Below are 17928 nucleotides of genomic sequence, written 5' to 3' on the forward strand. Positions count from 1 at the left end.
GCCCGGGCCAACTTTGCTCCCATGGAGCCTTGGCTGTGTGAGGGGAAGAGAGAGACAGAGAGAAAGAAGAGGAGGAAGGGTGGAGAAGCAGATGGACGCCTCTCCTGTGTGCCCTGACTGGGAATCGAACCCGGGCTTCCACATACCAGGCCGATGCTCTAACACTGAGCCAACTAGGACCTTCACCGTTTTGTTTTAAATTAATTTTATGATTATATTTTACCCTTGTGTCCAGGTCTCCAAAAGCTAAGCTCGCTCTTATTCTAAAACACGTATCTTGATGGATTCTACCAAATTAGCATGTGAAATTGATGATTTAAAAAGATGCATTGAAACATTGATACAATACATAACCCTGATTTGTTAAAAAAAGAAAACAAATAATAAGGTTAATTGGAATCACCAAAACTTAATTGTTTCCCAAATTTTTATTAATGCTATTGCATTTTTATTGTGGAAGAATAGAGGAGCTAACTAATTTTAATGATAGAATTATGTTTTGAAGTTTTGGCTCATTGTATTTCAAGAGTCGGACATTGTTATATGTTACCATATTTCCCCATATATAAGAAATTCCCATTTATAAGACGCACCTTAATTTTGGGGCCCAAAATTTGAAAAAGAAATGTATTACATAAAGTTATTGAACTCAAGTTTTATTCATCATAAAAGTCATACAACTCTTCAACAAGCACGAAAAAGTGGGAAATGCAAGTAAAAACATCTACAACCACTGAATAAGATGTACCCAGTTCTTAGACCCTAAATTTTTCGGAAAAGGGTGTGTCTTATACATGGGGAATATGGTAAACTTTTAATTTGATTATGAACTTTGTATAGTCAACAATATTCCTGGTTACATGTGTCTCATAATAAGGAATTTTTTGTGATTTTTAACTTGAAATTCTTTCAAACACCCAAGTAGAGAGAACAATACACTCATTCACTAGATTAAGTAATTATTAACATTTTGAAATATTGGTTTTATCTTTCTTTTTTTCTTTTTTCTTTTAAAGGAAATTCTGGTATTATATGCTACCTTACACCTAAAATATGCATTCAAGGCCCACGTTAGCTTTTGGTTGTTTATTTAAGCCTCATTTAATTGAAGCTTCATTCTTTCTGGATGCTATTGACTGGATTATATAGACTATGTCATATTTTGAATTAACCTGTTTATTCTTCTTGGTGTCATTTAACTCTTCCTCTAGACCAGGGGTCTCAAACTCCACGTGGATTAGTTTGCGGGCCGCACAAAATTGTTCGGCGGGCCGCGAGTTTGAGACCCCTGCCTAGACTCTGTATGTCTTTCTAAAACTGAAGTTAGATATAAAAGCTAGTTAGATTCAGGCATAGTTTTTAATTTTTTTTTTTTTTTAGCAAGAATATCTCACAGGTAATTATGTGTTTTTCTATGTCATGTCACATAGGGGGAAGTAATAATAGCTAGTTGTCTATTTTTAGTGTTACTAAAATTGATCAACAAGTTCAGATAGTGACAGCCTGACTATTCTACTATGAAGTTACCCATTAATTTTTGTGCTTATCCTAGAGTTTAAGAAAAGACAGTTTCCTGTGAAGATAACTTAAAAGTATTTTATTCTGGAATAGCCTTTGGAATGTGTTTTAATTTCTGGCTCTTTACCTTACTATGTATAGATTTACTTCTAAATCTGTTACTGAATGTGTAAAATTGAGATAGTAATACTATAGAAGGTTATTGGATGATTAAATGAGATAATAAATGTAAAAGTCTTTACATTGAATAGATGCTTAAAATTATGTGGCAGAATTTTAAATCCCAGTTTTTTAACCATTGGTTTTGTAGAAAACTTTATATATTCACTACCTTTAACATTAGACTCTCTCAAATATTATAATGGATGCATAATTCTTGTGATTTGCATTGAAGTCAGTAAGCTGTATCTGCATGATTTTGCACAGATATGACATATTCTGGTTATATATACAACATATGACAAAAATTAGTTGTACTTATTTTCTTCTGACATGTATAATAATACTAAGACCTGTTGACCTTGAGAGCTTTAGTTTTATTGTTAAGTTGTATGGGATGGTCTGTAATGGATGTAATAAGGTAGCCAACATATCCTCTAGGTTTCTCTGTGAGTGTCCATCGGTGGTTTTTTAAATTTTATCTGTAGTTATTTTTGTTCTACCAAAAATATGTCAGGACTCCTGGTAAATAAATATAAGGTATATAGTTAGCACAAGTATGTAATTGCTTCAAGAACCAGTCTAATGGTGAAAAGATGTATGTAAATTATTACACAATAAGGTACCATCAGATTACTGAATTATGTCCTTTAATTTGAGAGTTTTATACTTTGTCTTATTTAGCTGCCATGAGACCAAAAGCCTGATTTTGCCATAGTTATAGTGAAATCACTATTGTTTTATTTTGAGAGTATAATTATAGTGATAGTTTTATATAACATAAATAAGTACATTCACATACATCATTTTATTTAATGTTTATTATAACCCTATGAATTAAGCAGTGCAGTTATTTGTATGTGTTCAAATTTGGAATATAGGAAGCCTGAGATTGTTATTTTCATATTACCCATTGTGTTCTTTTCTTTTTATTATTAACTAGACTTATGTGCATTAGTTATTGGCATGAAATTGAACATACCAAAATGCAAAGAAAACCTCTCTTGGATGCAGAAGAAGATTCTGTTTGTTACCTGATTGCTCAGCCAAATAGAAGGGGAACAAAGTCTGTTCTTAATAATAGAAAGTAATTCGTCAAGATTCATATATATAAAAGTTAGGTTAAATAAGAATGTTAAAAACATTTTTGTTAACAGGCATACATTTTGTAAGTTGAGTCAGATGATAGTTTCTTCTTTTCAGAAGGAGGCAGGGATGTGCTTTGTTTTCTAGCTGGGTCTCTGGTTTTGCTTTGCTTTAAATATAAAGTAGGGATGCTATTTACTGTATTCAAATATCTTTGCAGGTCTCTTTCTAATCTCACGGTGGCCATCTTCTGATATTCTGAAATTAGATATGGTTGCTAATTGTTAACAGTAGTGTAGGTAGTGTTTACAAAGTGATAGGAACTGTGAATGCTAAGCTTTTTACGTGTATTGTCTCATATAATGTTTAAAGCAGCCCTGTGGGTAGGTATTGCTGTCCACACTTTACAAATAAGGAAACACTAAGCTTAGACAGTTAAATAATTTGCCTGAGATAAGAGGTAGACTTTAATTCAAGTTAATACCTGAATAAAGACAGAGTCTATGTTTTAAATGAACTCCTGTGTAATATACTGTGTATGTTACTATTTCTGTTATATTGTGTATTCAGGGATAAGTGGAGCTTCTGGTGTGGGTAACTCTACCTACTTACTTAATTACTCTTTTGTCACTTGCTGCTTTGAGTTAGGAAGTTATATTTCCTCAGGAAATGTCAGTAGTTCATGGAGATGAGACTTTTATATTCCTTTGCAACAGAATCGAATCCTCTGGGTTGATGAGAACAATCTGACAGCTCATGTAGAAGCTGGCATAACAGGACAAGAGTTGGAAAGACAGGTATGTTATTTCTTTAATTAGATTTTCTAAAGTGGTATGTGTTTCTGCTCTGAAGTATCTCTTACAGCTGTGGTCCCCAACCCCTGGGCCACAGACCGGCGCTGGTCCGTGGGCCATTTGGTACCAGTTTGCAGAGAAAGAATAAATAACCTACATTTTTCCGTTTTTTTTATATTTAAGTCTGAATGATGTTTTATTTTTAAAAAATGACCAGATTCCCTCTGTTACATCCGTCTAAGACTCACTCTTGACGCTTGTCTCAGTCACGTGATACATTTATCCGTCCCACCCTAAAGGCCAGTTTGTGAAAATATTTTCTGATATTAAACCAGTCCGTGGCCCAAAAAAGATTGGGGACCACTGTCTTACAGTATATTCACTGAACGAGTTTTTCAGTTTCTTTTGTGGGTCAGGCATTGAGCTAGATGTTAAGGACCCAGTAATGAATAAGTCACCGTCCCTTACCCTTGGATAGCTTATGTTACATTATGACAGAAAGTTAGGTCAATAGATAATTATGATTCAGAATGAGAATTTCTAGGTGAAGGCTAAATGTGAGGCACTGATGCATCAGATGGGGTTAGGAGGAAAGGAGTTGGACAAGGAATGTATCACAGAAAATGCAGCATTTAAAATGAGACTTCAGGGAGAGTGAGAATTCGCAAGAAAGGAGGTGGGGATGGTGGGAACAGTCCAGTTAAGAAGCAGCATGTACACAGGTTTTACAGGCAGCTGTTGCTTTTGGAGGCCTGCAGATAGCTAAGTATGGCTGAGCTGTCTGTAGTATGTGTACGTGTATGTGGGAGAGCACAAATTCTTGGTGTTTTTATATTGAATGGGTGAACCTGTAGTAATGGTAAAGGATGAAAGCAGGAAAACACAAGGAGGTGAGATCATAAAGGGCCTTATAAAAGCCCCTTTTAAAGGTTTGAACGTTATCTTTGACCTTGTGTAGTTCTGGCTCCTGTGTGGATGGATGGAGCACTTAAGGGTAGATTAGGAGGATACTGCAATAATTCAGGCAATTGCTGATAGTGACCTGAAATAAAGTAGTAACAATGTAGCAAAATGGAACAAATCAGACATAGGATTTTCAGAAGTCGATGATAAATTATATCAACTGAGCAGATGTTGATATTAGCTATTTATTGAACTTTCCAATCTATAATTTCATTGAAAACTGATCATCTCATATAGTAGGTGAAATTTTGGAAGTCCTTATATACTTTTTGGATGATCCGGATGAATTTTTTGAAAACTTCAGGTTACCTTCATGGTTTCTAAGCAGGTAATTATTAAAATGAATTGGTTCTTTCAATCTCTTCAAACATGGGTAAGATGCTGTAACTCAGCTTTGTACAAAGAAATTACAAGGTCCAATTTGTTGGTAATGTTCTTACCACTTTGTTCAACTTTGGGTACAGAGAACCCTTCCGCTTTTTAACAGGACATTGAGGGAAATGTGATATGATTGTTGATCTTATTTTTACTCTTTTTCCTTCTTTCTTGGTAAAGAGTTGAATGAAATTGGTATGCCAGTGAACAATTCTAGCTGAAAGGCTTTGAAAAAGAAACTATTAAACTGTTTACTGTTTTTATTTTTTATTTAATGCAGTAAGAACAGAGAACTGGAATAAAATTGAACATATTTGTTGAGACAGTGTTAAAGATCTTCAATAAGTCAAGGTTTTATATAAGTCAAGGTAATTAGATTTGTTAATTATTATAGCTTATAGTGGACTTCAGTGGGCAGAATAATAGTATTTAATGAAGAAAAAAAACCCAACCTGTATAAAGTCCTGTATTAGCCTTCTGTTATGCCTGAATGAGGCATTATCATCACAGCAATTTTTTTGTTTGTTTTGTAAGAAAGGATGGTCTTTTATTTCTACAAGGTTGTATCCTTTATTAAATGGTATTTGATGTAGTATTTTAACCTTCCCAAGTTTTCTTTTTATTTTTAAAGGTTAGAATTAAAATTCAAGGAACATCCCTGGCTCAGTGGTAGAGCGTCGGCCTGGCGTGCAGGAGTCCCGGGTTCGATTCCCGGCCAGGGCACACAGGAGAGGCGCCCATCTGCTTCTCCACCCCTCCTCCTCTCCTTCCTCTCTGTCTCTCTCTTCCCCTCCCCCAGCCAAGGCTCTATTGGAGCAAAGTTGGCCCGGGCGCTGAGGATGGCTCCATGGCCTCTGCCTCAGGCGCTAGAATGGCCGTGGTTGTAACAGAGCAACGCCCCAGATGGGCAGAGCATCACCCCCTCGTGGACGTGCCAGGTGGATCCCTGTTGGGCGCATGCGGGAGTCTGTCTGACTGCCTCCCCGTTTCCAGCTTCAGAAAAATACAAAAATACAAAAAATTCAAGGAACATGTTTCCTTGAAATTTAAATGACATTTTCATAGACAAGGAACTTCTGATATTTTACCTACTAGTTCATTTCTTTAAATGCAGATATAGAACTTTCTTTTTTGCCTCTGGTAGAATATAATATAGTTACTACATCTGTTTTGTTCCCTATTCATGTTCTTTCTCGTTTAACTCTGTGTCCTTCACTTTCTATTTCAGTGAGGTAACCAGCTGAAACCATCCTGCTTTTTTCTTCTATAAGTTTTAAAATGGCCTATCTGTAGTAGTTGGGCAGCACAGATTTTAATCTTTTTAATTTGTAGGTTACATTGATTTTAATATATATAAAATTTAAAGGAGGTGATGAACATGTCAATTATGGACTTTTGGATTTTGTCTTTAGGCTTATTAAATTTTTGGCTACTTCATTTTATTAGTTAGCAGCCTGGGGGCATGACTTGAGTTTCTTTCCCCGCTAAGGGACTCATTTCCCTATGCCTCAGTTTCTTTCTTCATCTATAAAAGGAAGATAATAGTAATTCCTGCTTCATAAAATTTTTTGTTAGGTTGAAATAAGTTAATAACATAAAGTACTTAGAACTTTTATTATTCCCACTAATTTTTATTGAACACTGCTTCATTCAAGCACAGCTAACTTTAAATACATATTCCTTCTACCTGCGAGATGCCCAGATTTATATCATCACTTCACACTTCTTTCATGAACTCCAGATTTTATATTCAGTTGCCTAGTTGATATTGTGACCTGCATATATAGTACACGTTTTAGACCAAGTGTCTTAACATTTTAAAAATTGAATATCTATTTTTCTCCACAGTTGGCTTTTTCTATAGCTTTTTCATTCTCACTTGATGGAAATTCAGTTCTTTGGGCAGCTTGGGCTAAAATCTTTGGACTCATTTATTTTTGTTTTGTTTTATAATAGTTTCATTGAGGTATAATTGTCATGCAATAAATTGCACTTATTTAAAATCTACAATTTGAGAGACTTCCCATAAATATAGGAGCATAAGTAAATGTGGTACTTGAGTCTTCCCACTACCACATCAAAACTATAACCAAACTGCAGAACAACTATCGTTCAGAACTGCCTGAAATCTAGCTGACTGGAAGTCCTACAAGTAGGGATTTAAGGAAGAAGCCACATTGAGACTGGTAGGAGGGATAGAGACATGAAGCAGACTGGCCCCATACTCACATGTGGCTATTTAAAATTGGGAGATTTATCTCAGCTGCAGAGGTCTCCACTGAGGAGCAAGGGGTCCCAGCCCCACACCAAGCCTTCCAGCCCAGGGTTCCAGAGCCAGGAAGAGAAGTCCCCGTAACTTCTGGTTGTAAAAACCAGTAGTGAGTGTGGCTGAGGGCTTCTGGAGTCCCAGGCAACTGTTCTTAAATGGCCCATCACGGACTTACTCAGACTCACTCCCTCTGAATCCAGCACTGGGGCAGCAGCTTGAAATGAACTAAGAATGCATGGAGAGGAACTGAATTGTCTGGCATTTGCATTAGAGCTGGAGGGCAGCTTTCTGCCAGACAAAAGTGCTGGCAGAGGCCATTGTTTCTTTTTTGAGACCAGCCCCCCACAGAGCTAGCAGGCCAGTGCTGTATCTGAATTTCCATTAGCCTGGCTCACATTGCCCAGCTCTGGTGATTCCCTGTAGACCGCCGCCCCCAACTTGTGGGCTCACCTAAGCCGTTTCCAGTAGCATTTCCATATATGTGGCCTCTCTTGTTTCATGCTTCCTACTTTCCTAAAATCTTTCAAACAAGCTGTATATGGGCTCTCTGTACCCCATACCTCTTGCTGAGTGGCCCTAGGTCCAGCATTAGCAGCAACCAGCCTTGGTTCTCAGGTGGCCTCTTCTGGGTACTTCCAAGCCCAGCACAAGTATCAGCTATCTGTGGATTCTCTGTAGCTCCAGATAGGATTCCCTAGACATGGCACCCAGGCAGTGGCTGACCTTGCACCTTAGCATTAGGCCCCAAAGCCAGTATACCTGGTAGACAGCTTCAGACCATACCAGATTACAGTCCTACCACCTCCATGAGGGACACACTCAAGAGTATGCACAGAAGCTACTCTATTATAGTCGCAGCTGGTCCTTGCAGCTGATCAGCCTTGGGGTGGGATCATTCTCTCCCCGTGATGCCAACAGTAATTAAGGCTCAATTACAACAAGACAGTGCATACAGTCCACACAAGGGTGCACGTGGAGCACCCAGCTTGGGTGACTGGAGTGGCTATGCCACTGGACCTTGCATAATATCTAGTACACAAACCTGGTAGATGTAACAACTCTACCTAATGTATAGAAACAAACAGAAGGAAGTAGCCTGAATGTTTAGACCAGGGGTCAGGAACCTATGGCTTGTGAGCCAGATGTGGCTCTTTTGATGGTTGCATCTGGCTCGCAGACAAATCTTTAATAAAAAAAATATTAACGTTAAAAAAATATATAAAGCATTCTCATTTATTACAATCCATTCATTTCCTACCGCTCATGTTCATGGTTGCGGGTGGCTGGAGCCAATCACAGCTGTCCTCCAGGACAACACCAAAGTTTCATTGGATAATGCGTAATGTACATGGGTCGTATGGCTCTCATGGAATTACATTTTAAAATATGTGGCATTCATGGCTCTCTCAGCCAAAAAGGTTCCCGACCCCTGGTTTAGACAAAGAAACATTCTAAATGAAAGAACAGGAGAAGTCTCCAGAAAAAGAACTAAGTGACATGGAAGCAAGCAATCTACCAGGGGTCGAGTTCAAAACAACGGTTATAAGGATGCTAAAGGAACTTAAAACTTCAGGGAACTTAGAATTCAACAGCATGGAAAAGAACATAACAACCATGAAAAAGAACCAGTCAGAAATGAACAATACGCTGAAATGAAAAACAGTTTATAGGGCCTGACCAGGCGGTGCTGCAGTGGATAGAGCATTGGACTGGGATGCAGAGGACCCAGGTTTAAAACTCCAAGGTCGCCAGCTTGAGCACAGGCTTATCTGGTTTGAGCAAGGCTCACCAGCTTGAGCCCAAGGTTGCTGGCTTAAGCAAAGGGTCGCTCGGTCTGCTGTAGCCCCCTGGTCAAGGCACATATGAGAAAGCAATCAATGAACAACTAAGAAGCTGCAACAAAGCAATGAATACTTCTCAATTCTCTCCCTTTCTGTCTGTCTATCCCTATCTATCTATCTCTCTCTCTCTCTCTCTCTCTCTCTCTCTCTCTCTCTGACAAAAAGAAAAAAAAAGAATTTATAGGGAATCGGCAGTAGAGTAGATGAAGCTGAGAATCAAATAAGCAATTTGGAATATAAGGAAGCAAAAAAAAATCAGCAAAAAGAATAAAGAATCCAAAAAAATAAAGATAATCAAAGGAGCCTCTGGGACAATTTCAAGCAGACCAACATATGCATTATGAGGCTACTGGAAGGAGAAGAGAGAGAACAAGAAATTGAACACCTATTTGAAAAAATAATGACAGAAAACTGTCCCAACTTGGTGAAGGAAATAGACATATAAGTCCAGGAAGCAAACAGAGTTCCAAACAAGATGAATTAAAGAAGCTCATACCAAGACATGTCGTAATTAAAATGCAAAAAGTTAAAGATAAAGAGAGAATCTTAAAAGCAGCGGGAGAAAAGCAGCTACTTACCTGCAAGGAAACTCCCATAAGACTGTCAGCTGGCCCTGGCCGGTTGGCTCAGTGGTAGAGTGTCGGCCTGGCATGTGAATGTCCTGGGTTTGATTCCTGGCCAGGGCACACAAGAGAAGCACCCATCTGCTTCTCTACTCCTCCCCCTCTCAAAGCTTTCTCTCTCTTTCTTCCTCTCCCGCAGCCAAGGCTCCATTGGAGCAAAGTTGGCCTGGGCGCTGAGGATGGCTCCATGGCCTCCACCTCAGGTACTAAAATGGTTCCAGTTGCAACAGAGCAGCACCCTAGATGGGCAGAGCATCGCCCCCTAGTGGGCTTGGTGGGCGGATTCCGGTTGAGTGCATATGGGAGTCTGTCTGTCTACCTCCCCGCTTCTCACTTCAGGAAAAAAAAAAAAAAAAAGACAGCTGAGTTTTCAACAGAAACTTTGCAAGCCAGAAGAGAGTGGCATGAGCATATTCAAAGTGATGAAAAGCAAGGACCTACAACCAAGATTATTCTACCCAGCAAAGGCATCATTTAGAATCAAAGGACATGTAAAGAGCTTTCCAGATAAGAAAAAGCTAAATGAGTCCATCATCACCAAATCAGTATTACATGAAAAATGGTGAAGGATCTTCTTTAAGAAGAAAAAGATAAATATGAACAGTAAAATGGCAATACATGATATTTCTATTAACAGTTGAATCTGAAAAACAATATAAATGAACAGGCAGAGCAGAAACAGACTTATCGCCACAGAGAACATTTGACAGTTGCCAAATGGGGGGGGGGGGGGTTGGAGGATGGGTGGAGAAGGTGAAAGGATTAAGAAATGCAGATTGGTTATTATAGAATAGTCATGGGAATGTAAAGTACACATAGGCAATATAGTCAGTAATATCCTAATAATTATGTATGGTGTCATGTGGATATGAGATTTATCAGGATAATCACTTGTAAGTTATAGAATGTCTAATACACCTGAGAGCAATATAATATTGTATGTCAACTGTTAATTGAAAAATAAAAAATGATTAAAAAAATAAAATGTGCAACTTGATAAATTTTGATATATGAATACAGCCATGAAATTATCACCACAATCAAGATAATGGACACATGCATCAATCTCAGAAGTTTCCTCTTGCCTCTTTATAATTCTGTCCAATCCACCCTTACCCTGCCCCTGGTGATCAGTGATCTGTTTCCTGCCATTGTAGATTTGTTTAAATGTTCTACAGTTTTATTAAAATTGAGTCATTTAATTTTTTGATGGGAGTGAGGGTATGGTTTATTTCATTAGGCATGATTATATTGAGAGTCACATATGTGGCATTTATTGCTCAGTAGTAGTCCATTGTATAGATATACCACTTTGTCCATTCACTTTTGGTGAATTTTGGTAGTTTTTTTATTTTCTGTCTACTTATTTTATCAATTTTGAAAAAGGAGAATTAGAATATATAACTATCATTGTAGATCTATTCTTTCAGTTTTGTTTTTTTTAGCAAGTGAGGGGGGTGATGAGAGGCAGAGACAGAGAGTGAAGGACAGGGCCAAACAGACAGGAAGGGAGAGAGATGAGAACATCAACTGATAGTTGTGACACCTTAGTTGTTTTGCTTTCTCACATGTGCCTTGACTGGGGGTCTCCAGGCAAGACAGTGACCCTTTGCTCAAGCCAGCAACCTTGGGCTCAAGCCAACGACCTTGGGCTTCCAGCCAGTGACCTTTGGGCTCAAACCAGCAACCGTGGGATCATCTCTATGATCCTACACTCCAGCTGAGACCCTGCACTCAAGGTGATAAACCATACTCTAGCCGGTGACCTCAGGGTTCAAACCTGGGTCCTCAGCATCCAGGCTTATGCTCTATCCATTGCGCCATCTCCTGGTCAGGTTTTTTCAGTTTTAATTAGTTTTTATCTCATGTATTTTAAAACTCTGTTATTAGGGCAATAGGTGCTTATGATTGTAATATCTTCTTATGAGCCATTTTGTCATTATGAAATGATCTTTTTTTTTCTTCCTGATATTCATTGGCCTGAAATCTACTCCATCTGATATTAAAATAGCTGTTTCAGTTTCTTTTGACTATTGTTAGCAAGGTGTATCTTTTTTCCTATTTTATTCTTTTATGTTTAGCTAATTTATATCTTTATATCTAAAGTGCCTTTGTTTTGTGGAAGCATAAATTTGGGTGTTTACTTTTTTTCTAACCTGTCTACACCAGGGGTCCCCAAACTTTTTACACAGGGGTCCAGTTCACTGTCCCTCAGACCGTTGGAGGGCCAGACTATAAAAAAACTATGAACAAATCCCTATGCACACTGTACATATCTTATTTTAAAGTAAAAAAACAAAATGGGAACAAATACAATATTTAAAATAAAGAACAAATAAATTTAAATCAACAAACTGACCGATATTTCAATGGGAACTATGCTCCTCTCACTGACCACCAATGCAAGAGATGCCCCTTCCAGAAGTGCGGCGGGGACCAGATAAATGGCCTCATGGGGGCCGCATGCGGCCCGCAGGCCGTAGTTTGGGGACCCCTGGTCTATACCTTTTAATTGGGGTGTTTAGACCACTTACCTTCAGTGTGGTTCATTTCAAGTCTGTTATCTTTTTGTTTTCTATATTTCCTATTTGTTTTTTTTCCACTTTTATTGCCTTTTTTTAGATCGAGTATTTTCTATGATACCATTTTATATCCTTTGTTTCTTTTTTAGCTGTAGCTTTTTGTGTTGTCATTGTAAGGTGTGTTTTTTTAGGGTTTATACAGCTTTAATTTAAAAGTCTACCTTCAAGTGTTAAAATAGTATTTCAGAGGTTAGTATTAGAAACTTATACTTCCCTCTCCCTTTGTCTCCTTTGCACTATTATCATAGTCTACTTGTTGTCAAGGCTACCATATGTTGTTTTACTTTTGTTGAAACAGTTATTTTTAAAGATATTTAAATAATAAGAAAAAAATTTATATATTTATTTATCTAGTTGCACTTTCTTGTACCCGTAATTCCATCCGATGTTATTTATCTGTTGCCTGAAGGACTTCTTTTAATATATCTTTACTGTTGATAAATTCTTTCTCCTTTATCTGAAAATGTCTTTATTTCTTTTATAAAATAACTTAAAATTTTTAAGAGCAGTTTTAAATTTACAACAAAAGGGAGAGGGAGGTTCAGAGATTTCCATATGTGTTCTGCCCCCACACATGCCTAGCCTCCCCCTCACTCACCAGAATGGTAGACATTTTACCAAGAATGAACCTACATTGATATATTACCTAAAGTCCATGGTTTATCTTAAGGTTCATCCTTGATTTTGTATATTCTATGGGTTTGGACAAATGCATAATGACATATATTTCTCATAATATCAAACAGAGTATTTTCACTACTCTAAATGTCCTCTGTTCTCTGCCTGTTCATCTCTCTCCTCCACCCCTGCAACTATTATCTTCAATAGTTTGCCTTTTCTAGTATGTCATATACTTGGAATCACAAATGTAGCCTTTTCAGATTGGCTTCTTTCATTTAGTAATATGAATTTAAGGGGTCTCCTTGTTTTCTCATGGCTTGACAGCTCATTACTTTTTAGCACTGAATAATATTTCATTGTTTAGATGTACCACAGTTTGTTTATTCATTCACCTACTGAAGGACATTTTGGTAGCTCCCAAGCTTTGGCCATATATGAATAAAACTGCTGTAAATATCTGTGTGCAGTTTTATATGTGAACATAAGTTTTTAAATTCTTTGAGTAAATGCCAAGGTGCCCAGTTGTTGGATTGTATGTTAGAGATGTCTAATTTTGTAAGAAACAGCCAACTGTTTTCCAAAGTAGCTGTTTTGCATTCTGATTAGTACTGTCTGAAAGTTCCTATTCTACATCCTCATGAGTGTTTGGTGTTGTCAGTGTTATAGTTTGGCTATTCATATAGATCTGTATTGATACCTCATTGATGTTTTATTTTATGTTTCCCTGATGACATATGTTGTGAAGTGTGTTTTCATATGATTATTTATCTTTGGTGAGGTGTCTGTTAAGGTCTCTGGCCCATTTTTTAATTAGGTTGTTTGTTTTCTCGCTGGGTTTTAAGAGTACTTTGTATGTTTTGGGTAACAGTCCATTATCAGATGTATTTTTTTCAAATAGTTACTCCCAGTCTGTTTTCTGATTCTTTTGGATTATTATTTCTGGTTCTGGGTAGTTTCCTCACTTGTGTGTTCTTTTCAGTACTCTATGCATTTATAGAAATGCCAGTAGTTTAAATGTGTATTTAATGATTTGCTTCTGTATAGGTAATAAGATTTTGTTATAAGACTATGTGATGAAAACTCAGTTCAGTTCCTACCACATCGAAACCCCTCCCATAAATGTCTTCTTTTTTTTCTCCTATTTTTAGAAAATTTGAGTAACAGTAGTTTTTGGAGAGTAAATTATATATATATATATATATATATATATATATATATATAAATTGTTTGGGAGTTAGAGAAGAAATATCACAGTCTTTCTTTTAACCTATTCAGTCCTGTACTACCTACTGTGGATGGTTATTAACCTTTTAAAATTAAATAAATGAATTAAGTATTTCATGAAAAAATTCTACTGTGTAACAATTGAAATATTTTTAAACCTTGTTTTCCTAGCAACAAAACTAGAAAACGTAAATAATTTGTATTGCTTGTGTGTGAAAGCTAGCAAATTATATTTAACCTAATTGGTTCTCAAATTTAGGATTACAATTTGTATACCATACTTAAATATGTGGATACAAAAACAGCTGACATATTCTGCATCTGTGCATGGCTTACTTGAAAAATAGAAGCAGTTGTTTAACTGGATGCCTATCAAATGGTCAACACAGATTGATGGGCTTGAGGGCAGTAGACAGTGGGCATGCAGATGGTAATGTCGGTACCGTTTGACATGAGATGGCTGACTCTTTAAAGTGATTTCAGTGGAATGGCTTTGGTGTTGTTGCAGTAAAGGGCATCCATTCAACTTCAGGTGCTGTGCAGATGGCAAAGCCAAGCTAATATAGAAAAATGAGAAACAAGTGACTATTTAATGTACAGGAATGCATGATCTGCATCACAAATAAATGACAGTATTACATGCAGGAAACCTAGCCAGATGGCTGTACATGAAAACACATGACTCCTTGAGAGAATTAAGTACAGGCAATTTGCTTAGATTTTCTGCAGGCCTGCTGCATATTATATTAGGGTAGGGAGAACAAGAGATTAAGTGCTTTATTTATTGAAAGTGTTTAGGTGAAGTTGGCAGTTGTTTAAGCATAATCTGATCTCCATAAGTATTTAAATGGTCTCTTTGTGGGGGGAAAAAAAGTAGGGAGGGCAGTTGGCTTTAAAAGCATATATTGAGTAAGATTGGCTAGTGAACTTATGGAAAATACAACTGTCTTTTGGATCGCATTTTTCAGTTTTGTAAGGTTTTTTTGAGGCAAAAGCTTTAAAAAAATTTTGGACACATATGATAAAAGACGCATTTCTTTTTCTATATAGGTTTTAATGAGTCCAAATTCCAGTGACATGTGGGAATTTTAAAGTGGAAAGAGTTAATGTGTTGAGTGCTGTGTGAAATGGGGCCATTTTCACTAGTAAAACATTACATTTTTGTTTTTCAGCTTAAAGAAAGTGGTTATTGTACAGGTCATGAACCAGATTCCCTGGAATTCAGCACTGTGGGAGGATGGGTATCTACTCGGGCATCAGGCATGAAGAAGAATATCTATGGCAATATTGAAGACCTGGTAAATTTTTTCTAGTTATTATATAATAATTGATTAATATAGAGAGATTATTATAAAGTGATGAAAGCCTTTAAAAATTTAGTTGGATGGTGAAGTCCCCTCAGAAGTAGACTTCTTTTGATGATGGTAACACTTCCTATGTATGATAGAAGCAGTTAAGAGACACAGTGGTCATTACTTCAGGGTGCTCCTTTTCAGGTGACTGATATTTAAGCTTTGAACTGTTTGATAGTATCTGACTTATAAAATATATAAATATTATAATCCTCCCGGAACAGCTCTACCAAGATTTTAGTCAATTATTTAGATGATCTCACCATTGCTACTCTTTTGCCCTAGGAGATTTTTATATTTATTTTTCTGAAAAAAAATTTTTTCTACATAGAGTTAAAGGGCCTGAGTGAAAACATTCTAGTAAGTGGCAGTATAACCTGTAATGTTTTATGTGCACACCATTTTGTTTTAGCTGATCTGGTCCAGTGCTCTAGGAGTTATTTAGATAATAGTGTAACTATGAGCATCTGGTTAGGAATTAGGTATCACTTGTTCCATTTGGAGCTTTTAGTTGTGTGACCTTGTGCAAATTGGTTCACTTCTCTAAGCTTTAGTTTCTTCCTCTGTAAAATGGAACAAATAATGTTAATTGCTATATAGAATTGTGAGAAGTAAAGGGCATAAAATGAAAACTCCTAGCAATTCCTGGTGTGTAGTAGGTACTTCAGATATGTTAGTTCCCTTATCATCAATATTTTGATAACAATTTAAAATAACTTTCTGAGACTGTTAAAGTGATGTTTCTAACATTATTCTTATAGCTGTATAGCTTTGCTTTTCAAATCTAGAGTTTCAAGATTTTCATCAATATCTTCATTACTAGAAATAGCAAATCTTTAATGACTTTTGGTTCTTTATAGTTAACACCTAGTAATTTAAGACTTTAAATGTCTATATTATGAATACTTTTTAAATGTTCACATTATCCTGTTTATTTATGTATTTTTACTGAAGATATTTTAGAAATCAAATTTTCATTTTGCCATTAAAATTCTCAGAGAGAGGATTTGATCCTTTTGCTGTTGGGTTATTAAGAGCTTTATCAGGGTTAGGCAAATATTTGATAAATTGCTACATTTAGTACTGCTTAAGCATGTAATTTATTTTAACCCTTTCTTAGAGATATTTAAGGGCCACAAATTATAAGTACACATCCTAATATACTTATTTATACTAGTGATTACCTAGCACATTTTAAACTTAAATTTCTTTACAATCTATAATTTCCACTGAAACTGTCATAATTTACTTGATTGCTTTTATGAAACTACTGAAGTTGATACATTCCTTTATATAGTTAGAGTAGAACTCATGAAAAACATTAAATTCTTTGAATGTATTAACATATTTCTCTAATCAATGTGGGTGCATATTTCTTTGAGATACAATAAGTAATGATACTAATACCTATATAATAATTTGAAAAGAGCTAAAAATAGTTGGTTAGTATAAAATTTTAACATTATAATCTGAAAATGAGATGTCTTGGTGCTTTCTATGAACCATGAGATAAACTTAAATTCTGGTCACTATTTGTTTCAAGTTAATTTTAAGGAATTCTAATTATAGTCCAATTCAAATCATTTTTAAATTAAGGAATATCTTTTAATAACTGATTTCCTGAGCATTTCTGATTAAATGATTATGATTTCTTACAGCATGCTATAAAGTTGAAACTCTTGGCCTTTATCAATAATCTAGTACTTCTGTGAAAGATGCCTTAGTATGCTTTTTAGTTATGAAACACAGAAGGAAATTCAGATATGCTATGTATATTAACTACAAAAATAATTTCTAACACTTTTAACATCTTTATATTTATCCTTCCAGATCATTTTTTAGGCATGCTCACAAACATATGTGTATATCTAGTTTTTTATATAAAAAAGGATCATACTGTGTTCTACTTTTAAAATTATATTATCAACATGCTAATATGTAAATGAACATAGGTTTACACCATCATTTAAGAAGAGTTCATATAATTCTCTTACTGATAATTCATAGTTTATTAAAATAACTCCCTATTAATGAACATTTAAGTTATTCTTGATTTTAAAATTATAGAAAACGAAAGGGAAAATAATCCACTTAGTCATATTTTTTCAGCATACATCTTTAATTATTTTCTTTAAGTAAGTTTCTAGAGCTTGAATTGTTGGATCAAGATGCTTAAATATTTTTAAGTCCTTAGATCCTTACCACAAATTGCTCTAGGGCAACTTTGTGCCAGTTGATTTTCTCACTAGCACTATGAGAATCTTTATTTCATTGGGCTCTTTGTATTTTGTCTTAATTTTTTATATCTTTCATTGCTAGTAAATGTAAATTTTTAAAATGATTTCTTTGGCAATTTTTATTTCTTATTTTGTAAGTTGCTTTTTTTATAAGATTTTATTTATTATTAAAAAATATTTTATTTATTATTTTAGAGAGAGAGAGAGACAGAGAAGGGGGGTGAGAACCAGGAAGCATCAACTTGTGCCAACTTGTAGTAGTTGCTTCTTGTATGTGCCCTGAT

General features: G+C 35.9%; 1 protein-coding gene across 1 annotated transcript in view; it reads left to right on the forward strand.

Moving 5' to 3' along the window:
* Positions 1-17928, forward strand: part of AGPS (alkylglycerone phosphate synthase) — a 139966-nt gene that overhangs the window by 41706 nt on the left and 80332 nt on the right. The window contains exons 8-9 of the mRNA XM_066346540.1: positions 3480-3560; positions 15228-15353. Coding sequence (XP_066202637.1) covers positions 3480-3560; positions 15228-15353 — 207 coding nt within the window. The remainder of the gene's footprint in view (positions 1-3479; positions 3561-15227; positions 15354-17928) is intronic.

The sequence above is a fragment of the Saccopteryx leptura genome, chromosome 7, assembly GCF_036850995.1.
Source record: "Saccopteryx leptura isolate mSacLep1 chromosome 7, mSacLep1_pri_phased_curated, whole genome shotgun sequence".
Classification (NCBI taxonomy): domain Eukaryota; kingdom Metazoa; phylum Chordata; class Mammalia; order Chiroptera; family Emballonuridae; genus Saccopteryx; species Saccopteryx leptura.